The sequence below is a fragment of the Wyeomyia smithii genome, chromosome 1 (genome assembly GCF_029784165.1).
Source record: "Wyeomyia smithii strain HCP4-BCI-WySm-NY-G18 chromosome 1, ASM2978416v1, whole genome shotgun sequence".
In the NCBI taxonomy this organism is placed as follows: domain Eukaryota; kingdom Metazoa; phylum Arthropoda; class Insecta; order Diptera; family Culicidae; genus Wyeomyia; species Wyeomyia smithii.
Window position 1 is genome coordinate 186263953 of NC_073694.1, and position 12355 is coordinate 186276307.

General features: G+C 39.9%; 1 protein-coding gene across 5 annotated transcripts in view; it reads right to left on the reverse strand.

Annotated features, from left to right (window-relative positions):
• The window catches only part of LOC129718547 (tyrosine-protein phosphatase 99A-like), a 295684-nt gene that overhangs the window by 13299 nt on the left and 270030 nt on the right, over window positions 1-12355 (reverse strand). For all 5 annotated transcript variants that reach the window (XM_055669421.1, XM_055669417.1, XM_055669420.1 and 2 more), the window contains exons 13-16: window positions 1572-1867; window positions 739-1505; window positions 383-679; window positions 35-303 (exon numbers count right to left, since the gene is read on the reverse strand). In XM_055669421.1, the coding sequence (XP_055525396.1) occupies window positions 35-303; window positions 383-679; window positions 739-1505; window positions 1572-1867 (1629 nt within the window). The remainder of the gene's footprint in view (window positions 1-34; window positions 304-382; window positions 680-738; window positions 1506-1571; window positions 1868-12355) is intronic.

Genomic DNA, 12355 nt, shown 5'->3' on the forward strand with positions numbered 1-12355 from the left:
TCGTGCGGTTCGAACTGAGCTGATCTGAGCTTACCTATCGACAATCACAATCGGCCCATTCCGATACTGTGCGCAACGTTCATGCACTCGCACAGCAAAGTCGAAAATCGAACGTGGATTGCCAATGTCAGGCCACATTGGGTTCTCAAACATCCGCACGTTTAACTCGTAATCATCCTGGATCGATTGGATCACGAAGTTCCTTACGATGTAACTGTTTTCGGATGTCTCGGATACCATCCGGATCCGGTAGTAGTCACTTTCGAGTGGCTCCGATTCGTTTGGCCAAAACTGGAGGAAAGACTGGAGTAGAACAAAATCACTTCTATTATCTTAATATCACACTCACACACAAGTTGATAAAAAAAACGGAATAACATACCATATTATCGGCAGAGGACAGGAGCACCACGGTTTGCGCGTTGTGGTCCCACACCATCTGCCAGAAGTCTTTGAACGTGTCGAGTAGCGGATGCTGGGTCACGATGAAGTCCCGCAATCGGCGAAAACCGTGCAGCCAGGTGGCGTTGATGTAATCGCTACCCTCGACGCCTGGTTTCGGCGTCAAATGAACTCGGCTACCCTCCAGTGGAACCAGCGAGCTTCGATTCTTGATGGCATTCACCGGCTTTAGAGCCGATGTTAGGTTAATCTCCTTCGGTTGATAGCTGGTGATGAGCTGTGAAGACAAAAGTTGCATTTTACAAGTAAAAGTAAAATTAATTCCCCGGACAATACCTTGTATTGACTATCGATGTACTCAATGTGGTTAACCACGCCGCCAATGGCGTCCATCTTTACAGTCGTCTCCCCGCTATCGATGGCTTCCACGAGTGCGTCGTGGATGAAGATATACTGCTCCTCCGTTTGGACTAGATAGTTCCGCTGGGCGCGGATGAACCTTAGGAACCCAAACACGTTCAGCATTCCTTTCGTTTCGATCTGCTTCAGCATTGCATCCAACACGATGTACGTTCCGGTTCGTCCCACTCCAGCACTACAGTGGACCACAATCGGGCCTGCGTCCGAGGGATTTGCGGCAGTGGATTTTTTGACAAAATTAATCACCGGAAGCGGATGGTCCGGCGTTCCATGATCCGGCCAGTTTGTGTAATGGTACTGATAAACCAGCTTCTCCATTTGTGAAGCCTTCTTCTTCTTCAATTTGGTGTGTTTAATCTGGAACGTGCGAACCGTGTAAGTGGCCATCACGTCCTCCCGAATCAAGCGCACCTGTATCACGCCATATGTTTCCGATCCGTCCTTAGGCCAGTACATGTCACACTTTCGGCGACCCCGTTCTACCAGATTCGTGATCATCACGATGATGGCCACCCGCTGCTCCCAGATCATTCGCCAGAAGCAGTCAAAAGTACCCGGCAGAGGGCCCTGCGTGCCGATAAAAGCTCGCGACCTTTGATATCCGTCGATAAAGTTGGCATTGATGTAGTCAAGATGCTTCTTCTGCCCGGGTGCCTGTCTTAGGTGAACCCTGCTGTGATCATCTGTTGAGAACAAAAAATAAGATTAGAAAAACCCCACTTCTATCACAAGTAAATCCATCAACTTACATGCAATCACATTCAAGTAGCGATTTTTGCCCTTGTTTTCCGGATGCTGCGAATGCTCCGAGGGATACTCATCGTTCAGCGCCTCACCCTGGATAGCTTCGTACTCCTTGCTGAAACCGATATCTCCGTCAACGTGCAGAGCCGCCACATGCTTTGCGAACTCCGACACTGGAATGGAGCTGCGTACCTCGCCACCAACCTCGCACGGTGCTTCCCAATCGATCACGCCGGCCGTATTGCCACCCTGACTGGTCGGGGGATCGTCCAGGTAGTAGTAGGCGGCGTGGAAGCATTTCCTAGAAGAGAGACGGGAGACATCGATGTGATGAGTGATACACCACGCCTAGCACTAGACAAATGAACGCTTGTTGTGTGATTGCAATGCTAAAGACTGCCGCAACCACAGAAGCGTGCGTCTCCGAGCTCATTAATAATTAATAAACTGTCATCGACGTATCGATGTTGGACGGTGGGGAGGAAAACGACCATCGCGCTTCAAACTGAATGTTCTTTTTTGATTGCAACTCGAGTGGATCTCTTTGCATACACAGCTGACTAATGCACGTGGATGTTATAGATGTTTATAATTTTTGCGGCGTTGGTCTGACAAACCAGTCACCATTAGCAATGTTAAAATTGGCTATAAAACTAATTCAGTAATCGACATCGGACTGACTAGAGCTTGAAAAGCCTTGCCAGAAGTCTAGATTTAAGTTCATTTGAAATGAATCCATAAAAGTCTGACTCCATTTCGGAATAGAACAGGAATGGAGAGAAAACAGTAAAACTCAACATAATGAAAATCATCGAGAGAAAATCATCTAGGGCTTTTTTTATATCGTTATAATGCACAAGAAAGGGTCTTGGAATTTGACTAAAATTTTTCAACAAGTACTCGACCCCATGAACGATAATAAAAACCAAAGTTGGCAATTTTCTCGGCAATTACGTGCATCTTAAGATCAAAGTTACTGTACGAATTTGCTGTGGTATGTTCTTAGTAATGTGCAGTTCCTTAAATTACTGTAACCGGAAATCTCACATTTAACTTATTGTTTGCGATTAGAGAACACCAAACTTTTCCACACTATACTTCTGAAGTGCTTGATGAATTTGTTTATCTTGGTGGAGAGACAGGTTAAGACAGTAAATAAGTCCTATTATGGATTGCATAGCCTACAGATCCGCAGGAAATTTGCGCTCTACAGAAAGCTGATCCTCCCTGGGGCGCTCTACGGACATAAATCATGGACGTGGAAGGAGGCCGATCGTCGAGCGCTTAGGGTCCTCGAACGTAAATTCAAACAAGAAAATGAAGTGAGCGACCGGTAAAGATAACGTTCAACCGAGACCCGGATAGAGGTCGACGACTTCCAGGCAGATCTCGCGCGCTTTGAATATGTGCTGTTGACGAGAATGTCCGAGCAGCGAGTGTAAGGGCTGGCTGGACAGGACACAGGATCGGTCGCCATGAAAATGAGGTAAGTAACCTCAAGCGTTATTTTTTTTAAAGGACCTATATGTTTTAATCACATTAAAACACAACGCGCTAACGGACACAACGATTGCTGACAACAAAAGTTGCCTTTCAAGTCGATTGGTTTCGGTCCCCGCATCAGGCTCCACGAAAAAAAGACCTAAGTACGATAACAAAGGGCCGGATGTCGTATATCACTCGACTCAGTTCGACGAGCTGAGCATTTTCTGAATGTGTGTGTAACGCTCTCCCAATCTCACTCGTTTTTCTCAGAGATGGCTAGACCGTTTTTAATGAAATTAATTGCAAATGAAAGGTCTAGTAGCCCCATAAGACCCTGTTGAATTTCATTGTATTCGGATTTTTAGTTTAGAGGTTATGCACCAAAACGTGAAAATCACGAAACATCATTATCTCAGAAATAACACAACCGATTTTAACAAAATTGGTTTCAAATGAACGGGCTACCTGAAAATCCTTAACTTTTGAATTTTATTGAGATTGGATAAGTGGTTTAAAAGTTATTGAAAGAAACGTGTTCTAGAGACTCTTTAATCTCACTCATGTTTCCCAGAGATGACTGGACCGATTTTCATAAAATCAGTGTCAAATGGAAGTTCTAGCTGCCTCATAAGACCCTATTGATTTTTTTGCAATCGGACTATTACTATTACTGTTATGTTCAAAAATGTGATATCCAGTAATGAAAAGAAACACGTTCCGAAGACTACCTAAATCCACTCACTTTTCTCAGATATGGCTGAACCGATTTTCACAAAATTAGTGTCAAATAACAGGTCTAGCTGCCTCATAACACCTTATTGAATTTGATTGTAATCGGACTGTAAATGTGTCAAAATGTGAAAACCACGAAACTTCATTATCTCAGAAACTACACAACTGATTTGAACAATGTTGATATCAAATGATCGGGATAGTTAAGGGGTCACTGATGTTTGTAATGATTGCACACGTGGTTCAAAAACTGGGAAAAGAAACGTGTTACGATGACTTTTCAAATTAAATTTTATTTCAACGAAGCTTATGCTAAAATGGATACGTTCTCAGGAAAATTCTTCTACCTGGAGCGAATACTTAGTCTGCTGAACCAAGTACGAGTGCATAGTTTCAGTCAAATAATAAATGATCGATTATTTTTTGCATATTTTCAACTCATTTGGCATTGATTGAAACTTTCGTTTTCGCGTCGGTGAGCGTCCATATCGAATTCACCTAAGTAAATCCAACACAGAACTAACTCCGTAAAAAAATCCCAAGCCTCTGAAATTTGCCCTGATGACTTTTTATATTCCCTGATATTCCCTAATTTCCCTGATCAAAAAATCAAATCCCTGATATTACGTGATTCTTCCGGTTTTCCCCGGTAGCCGCCACTTTGCATGGGAAAAATCTGTTATTCACAAAAAAATGCATACGTTTTTTTTTTTAAAACCTTTTTCCCTGAGAGTGTAAATTGTCTATCTAAAAAACTACACACGTATATTTTATCGCAGAGAACTCAACAGTTTCAGCGGAATATTCTACAAGTTTTCAGCAGAATTTTCAAGAACTTCGGCAAACAAAACGGTATACAGTCATACCTCGAAATAAGGCAACCTCGATATAACGTAACTTTTACCTCGATATAACGATAACTTTTTAAAATGTATTGAAATTGGCAATAAATGATACAGTAACTGTTTTTGGGCTAGAAATTGCTTCAAAAAAATGTTCGTAGTAAGTTTTGAAACCAATGAAACCGATACGAAAATTGTCCAAAATGGGCATAAAGAAGATTTAAAAATACTAATAGGTGATGGGAAATAGGTTTTCACGCATCCTTCAGTAACAATTCAGTCTTGCATCAATTAAAAAAATTCTTTTTTGCTTGTTGAAATATTTCTAAATGGGCATGAGAAAGGTTTAAAAATACTGATAGGTTATGGAAAACAGGTTTTCGCGCATCTTTGAGTAACCATTAACACTCTTGCATATATATGAAAATTCTTTTTTTGCTTCGATATAACGTAACTCGATATAACGTAACGAAAATAAAAATAAAGTTGCCTTATATCGAGGTATGACTGTATCGATATATTTGCTGAATGTTCGTCGAGAAACTTCACCGAGCTTGATCAGCTGTTGGAGAGTTTGCCGAGATAAATTAAGGGTGTAGTGTAGAAAAAAAATCCAAGATGACTTTTTTGAATCACTTTTTGTTTAAAAATATTTTTTTCAGTGTACGATTCCAAATTGATTTTATTCAATGGTTTTAATGGAAGTTCAGCCATTTTATTAGAAGGCATCCATTGAAAACTTTTCTCAGGGTTAACTTCAGACCTTTTCAAATGTTAGTCAAGGCCTACAGACTCACAATTTTTTATCAAATTCTGAAAGGATGTTGCCAGCCCCTCAGACGACTTGGCCCAAAATGTGTTACACTTGTAGAAAACAATGAGGATTAATTTTGAGCCGCCAATCAGAAAACGATTAGATGAGTCGACAATTGAAAATCGGAAAACAAGAAAAAAATAGCGTCACCAAAATCAGAATGTGCCAAAAACGGAACTCATCTATATTCGGTCATTTTTGGCTGATTTCCAGAAGTCGTCATTTTGGATTTTCAAAAGGCACAAAAAAAAAAATATCGCACGCTTAGCCTTGGGGCTAATAGCGGTCTCGATCAACTAGATTAGTTGAGAGAATTCGTTATCGATATTGTTTTTGGCACATTTTGCATGTGTAGGATAAGTACAACGATACACCGTGCCCCAGTGCTGAGTCGAGAAAATTTCCAGCTCGAAAAGATCCTCGACTCGATCGGGAATCGAACCTGATATCACAACCGTGTGGGAGAGCTAGCCGACAGACATCGCTAACCACAGAACCACGGGGACCAAAAAAAGGCATACTGGGTGATATTCGGCCCTTTTGGGCCATTTTCAGGAACCGAAAGTCACCATCTTAGAATTCAAAATGATGCCCGGGTCAGTCAGTTTTAGGCATCTCTGCATCATTCCGGTTGCGGAAATACTTGTATTTGGATAAAATCCTCACTTTCAAAATTTGGTCCCATTTGCTTGATTTGTTTTTGAGTTATATAGATATTTATTGTTTCATTTGTATGGGAGCCCTCCCTCCCAGAGGAGGAAGGAGACTATCATACGAGTTTACGAAAATTACAACCAATCTTTTCTAATTTCAAATTTTGAAATATTTCATTGCTGCCTAACCATAATAGGTGCGAAATATTTCCTGTAATGAAATACTTCACATCGCTCATAGTTAGACAACAAAATTTACTGAAAAACCAAGCAAGTGCTACCAATATGTAATACTTAAATCAATCCCAGAACAGATTACAAAAGATACATTCAGGGTGATATTTTTCCCATCCATCACTCATCGCATAATGCCACTGTGAAGTGCATAAACCGAACTAACAAAAAGTACAGTCAGGTTTTTTTTACGCGGGGGATACGTACCTCGTAAAAAAAAAACCGCGTAAAAAAACGCGTTAATTCGAAAATCCGCGTAAAAAAACCGCACTAATTCAAAAATCCGCGTAAAAAACCGCGTTTATTCAAAAATCCGCGTAAAAAACCACGTTTTTTCAAAAATCCGCGTAAAGTAGTCCAGCAAGAAGGGCTTAAGAGAAAAACCCGAGACACTCTAGAACCAGTATTAAATACAGTATTTAATTGTCCCTTTTGACGGTCATTCCGGATCTTCCGGTGGGCGGAGAGTATTTTTTGGACTAAGGCTTTTACTAGATAAACACTTTAAGTGGTTTCTGGTTCCAAACCCACGTTAATTCGGAAATTCGTGAAAATTTTTTTGAATTAGCGCGGTATCGCGTAAAAAAAAACCGCGTTAATTCAAAAATCCGCGTAAAAAAACCTGACTGTACAGTTAACACAAAAGAGCTCTGAGATCACAAATTGTCAGAAAATTTTCAACGATGAAAATCATATGAACACGTTTTTACTGCGACTGATGGATGATTTAACTTTCTTAATCATACGAATAATGAAAAAAAAAACAAAAAAGGGAGAATGAACATGATCCAAGCATAAATGACAACCTATCAAATCGATGCATTAGTCGTATATTAATAACGTATAAAGGGGAGACGGAGGAGGGTTGATTCTGTGTTACTTATTGTTAAATGGGGGGGAGGTTGAGACAATTACGTACCTGATTAGTCAAAATAAAAAATTTAGAGGGAACGGGTAGGTTTTTCAGCCTTACGTACTTTGGGGAAGGGGGGGGGGGGGTTAAGTCATATCGAGTATTCCTTATTGTTAATAAAGGGGCGGGGGGTTGAAATCTAGATTTTTAGCATTACATAATTTGTATACGACACCTCAGTAAGCATTATGAGCTTTTTGTTAATTGGGTTGTTTAGCTATATCAGTTTTTTATATCATCTGAAAGATCTGCATTTTCTAAGTAAAAAGTGATTTGAAAAACATTTCTATCGTTGTCCTTCGCTTTTTTAATCACGATTTAAACTGCTCGAAATCGTTACAATGACAGTTCTTCCATATACCAGCTGTCATTGTAGCGATTTAGAGCGAATTTTTATTCTTCATTTAAAAATCGAAAGATAATGATAAAAAGCTTTAAAAATCACGTTTTGCTCAGAAAATTACACTCTCGCAGATGATATATAAAAATCAGACATCGTGAATAGCTAAACAACCCAATTTAACATGCTGTTTTCAATCATTTTGTCGGTATTGCCACATTTCGTTTTGTTTGTACTCTAATAGCTATACTAAACAATGAGCAGCATAGTCGCAAGGTTACAAAATCCACTTTGTCAAGTGTATGGTCGTGAGTTCGAATCTTAGTAGAATCAGTCCATTCGATGTCAAAAAGGAAGCACGAGTTTATTCTCAGCCACCCCTCCACCAAGGATGGTTAAAATCGTATCAGAGAATTATCATGAGAGAATCCTATTGGATTCTGTTCACGCATAATACGCGATGTTTTGTATCGTCTCTCGTGAAGAGAACTTGTGTGACGAATAAACATGCCGAAAGAATACTCCGTGAACTTTATAGCCTGTTTAACTGTACGCGAGTTTATCGTCGCTTGTTCATACGCTTTCTCGATTCTCTCATCGGTTTCAATAGGTAATTCATTATCGTCTCCCGATCCGATCGAGCCGTGGAACGAAAATTTTTGGTTTGAATCACCTTGTGGGTGAGAGTGTCCCGATAATCGTAAAATTGTATCGCAAACCAAAAACTCAGAGAGGGAAAAAACTGCAAGCGTTAGACCAACTAAAAGATACCAGATACCAGATTTACAGAATTGTCTGTGAAATGCAGATTTTCAGAGTCCGTTGCCGACTTTGTTTTTTCAAATGGCAAATATTTGTTGTTATTTTGTGCTTGCAAGCTTTTTTCGAATCTATTTAGATTTGCGGATTTTTTTTCCAAAATTTGTGCAGGTTTTTTGCTTGTTTAAGAAAAACTTTGATATCGGCCAACATACATCAGCGAGCAAACCTTCGATGCAAATAAAACCGACGAACAAAAAAACATTGAGTTGACAATGACAACAGCAAGCAACATTTTGTTAAACGATGAAAAACCTATTTTACTGTCAACACTTGCGACTCAGAAGAAAGGGGGATAGGTAATTGTTCAAGCGATCGCAATCGCTTCTCTTTTCCGATAATTGTCGTCTTGCGATTCTTCCCTTTTGTTTTGACACTTGGATTCTATCAGCGAAGAGTGAATCATCGGTTTGTAGAGCTATTGGAAATTCCATCTTTGAGAGAGAATGAATTAACTCAGCGAATCTCCGAGTTGGTTCACTCGGACTGGCATATCGTACGATAAATGTTAGAACCGACTGAGAGACGAAGTTGACTCACACGCTGAAAAAGTTCGAATGTTTATCGCCGATTTTATCGCCGATCACCATCATTGCCCTCCACCACATCTGTTCAACTGAAGAACCAAAAACGAGACAAAATCTCTTTATTTTAAGTATCGACATCTAGCGGTGGAGAGAATGCATTTTACACTCAAAATTTCATTACGTTGATATTCCATTCATTCAACAAAAGGACTGTATGAGCTCTCGCCGCTTTTTCATCGAGAGAATCCTTTGTTCTCCCCGGTACTGGTATAGCAAGGGTGTCTTTTCATGATAAACGTACAGTACCACCCGCATACGTGCAACGGTTTTTATGTAGATATATTTTTAATGAATTTCATTGTTGCCCAAGTTGAAAACTGAATATCTTGACTAACGACAATCATTTTTTTACATTGTACCTAATGTCGTAGACAGTGCTACAGCGCGTCTGATATGCATTTCTAGCAATGTTAGGTATAACAAACGGTACGAAAATAAATATTGTCGTTGATCGAGAAATTCGGTTTCCAAGTCCAACGAAAATATTCAAGTAAATCAACTAACAGGTTAAAATAGTTTTAACAGTCGTAAGGTGTACGATCCAAGAAAATTTGTTAGACAATGTTTGAATGGTTGAAAGGTTTTAGTTTAATTTGTTTTATTGACGTTGATTGTGAATTGCTACTGAATTTCCACATTGAAGATCTTTTGTATGCGATCCTGTCTCAACTTGATTTTAATAGATTCAACTATTCAAGATCATCTTTTTGCCTGGTCATTAAAGCAAAAAAATAGTTTTTTGGTGCATGTTCAAACTATTGGAGCGAACTGTTCGAACGATGCACTGTAAAATCAATCAGCAATCAGCCATACAAAGATATTCAAAAAAATGCCACTTTGCCGTCATCATCAAATTACCAGTATACAAATTAGTTCGACTTTCGTTTACACGCAGCGACAATCGTATCCGCTACATAATGCAAGAGTGAGGTTTCTTGTTCTAGTCCTATTTGCTTCTTCTTACCAAAAATTAGTCCCTCTTATAAAATAAAACTGGCCAGAAGGACGCACGATAAAACTTCTCCAGGGAATTATAATTGGCGATATTGGGCTGCAGAAACGAGGCTCGGTATATAGTAGAGCCGATGAGTGTGTGAAGGGAAGGGTAAAATCACATTACACACAAGCACGGATAAAATTATAATAATAAGCCTGCCAGTTCTCAATAGCGGTATGGCTAATAATAGGAGTGCGGGACACAGCAGACACCCGGGTATATCTCACAATAGATTAACGATTTTGGTCACAGTGAGGAAGTCCATACAGGAAAAAGGTCTACTGAAGAACTGTTTCAACTGGAGATCCACTCGCCAATTTATAAAAGAATCGAATAACAAACAATATAAACAGCTCAGAATGCCCAAAAATTGTATGAGCTTCGAAGAAAACGCAAACAATTTTCATACCGAGTTCATTTGTGAGCGTGATTTTGTGTACACGGTAACCCCCTCCCTTGATGGATAAAGTGTTATCCATTTTTTATTATCAAACGCGGCTGTCGAAAAAGAGAAATGTTTTTTTAAGTTCAAGCAAATTGGGATAATTAATATTATTTGCGTTCTTACGTCGATAATCTCTACTAGTGAGACCTAACTTTTCGTTCCGAAGATTTTAAACACTAGAATACTGCCGCTATTCGCATAATAGTCCTATGAAACAGTTGCGAGTCCTATGTGAATTTTGCGAAAATAAGTTCATTCTGGCATGTTTTTCAAGAATATCCATTAAAAAAGTGAGGTTTGATTCCCACAACCTTGATTTTAATGGCTACTTTTTAAAGCACCGGTATAATTTAAGCGAGTGCCAAAAAAAGATAGACAAACTTTAAAGCAGGGGTTACGTGTGTGTGAGTTAAAGCTCGTGTCAAATGACTAAGCTGCATGGAAAAGCAAGGCGCAATTTTAATGTCTTAAGACGAAAAAGTTTAAAAGCACGTGCATTCAACGGATCAACAGGTTAAAAGCACTTTATAAAGCTCTAGTACATTTACTGCAGTTGAAATCGTTTCACCGTGATAAAGGACGAACTGTTTTTTTTTTCTCTAATCAACCTTCTGAAACGTCACCTAGAAGCGTTGTCATTCTGAGAACAGGCTGTTACGTGAAATCCAGTGTAACCAATTAGCACAGAATTAGAAAATTTCCACACAACTGCGTTTAGGTGCGGTTTCAGTGTATAACTCAAACCGCTTGTCGTGCTATCTCATATACTCCTTTCTCACCTGAACCAATGCTTTAGCATCACCCTCGCTGCTTGTCGCCCACACTGTACCACCTTGGGGGTGATTCCCAATCGCTCTAATTGACGCTGACTAAAAGACGGAACTCTACTGGCACAGCTCTGCTACTAGGTTGCGTTTCCACTTTCACGCACAGAAATCTGCACTGCTATTAAAACCTGTGCATACTCGGACGACGGAACGAGACGAGACGAAACCACTGTCAGTGACTAATCAGTCGTCTTTGGTATTAGTTTCCACAGTGCCGCACAGGTTGGCATTGCGTTTTTTTTTCTATGCAACCAGCTAACACTCGAATAAAAAAAACTAACTATACATCGCAACAGCCCAAGCAGGATAGTCTTGTTTGTTATCTTGAACTTCGCCGTTGTCGTCGTTGTTATCGCGAACTGTAGCAGCGATAATGTAATTCATTTGAACCGTCGTCGCCTAGTACAGCTTCACTAAACTAAGCGAGCAACCTTATACGAAAAATAAGAATCAAAATTTTAAATGTCGAACAGAGTATAATAAACCTTGATTAAACGATCGAGAGCAGGTAATCTGCAATCGGAACGCAACGGCAAGAGACGTTCGCGCGAAGAAACGAGCAAAACAAAACTAGAGTGAGCCTTTGTTTGGCTGGCCTGCTTGCTTGCGTGCCTCTGTGGGTGGGGTGGCGAAGGAGGCCTGCTTACCGTAGAAAGCTTTCCTAAACACTTAGCAGTCGTCGTACTAACTTCACCAATACATACGCTGGGGGATGTTGTTAGTACAGCTTGCGCGACGCCGCATTTGACGCACCAGCAAGGTATCGCAGACTGCGTTCGTATACATACAAAGCGAAAGAGTGTGTATAGGAGCGGTTTGCCCTAGCACATCATCATGTCAGACTGACTGCGATGCAGCTTTTATCTTTTAATGTAAATTTTTACTTTCGAACGATAAAACTAGGGGAAGATTCATTGTCCGAGTTTCAACGAGTTGAAAATATTCGCATGGTTTGTGAAAAAAAAAAAAAAAACGGTGGTATGGTGGATCAAATTTGTACAAAAGCTGGGCAAAAATTGAAAATTAGTAAGAACTAATTCAGTATGTTGATGATGATGGTCCCACCTCATACCCCTACATCGGTTTGAGCTGGTCGATTTA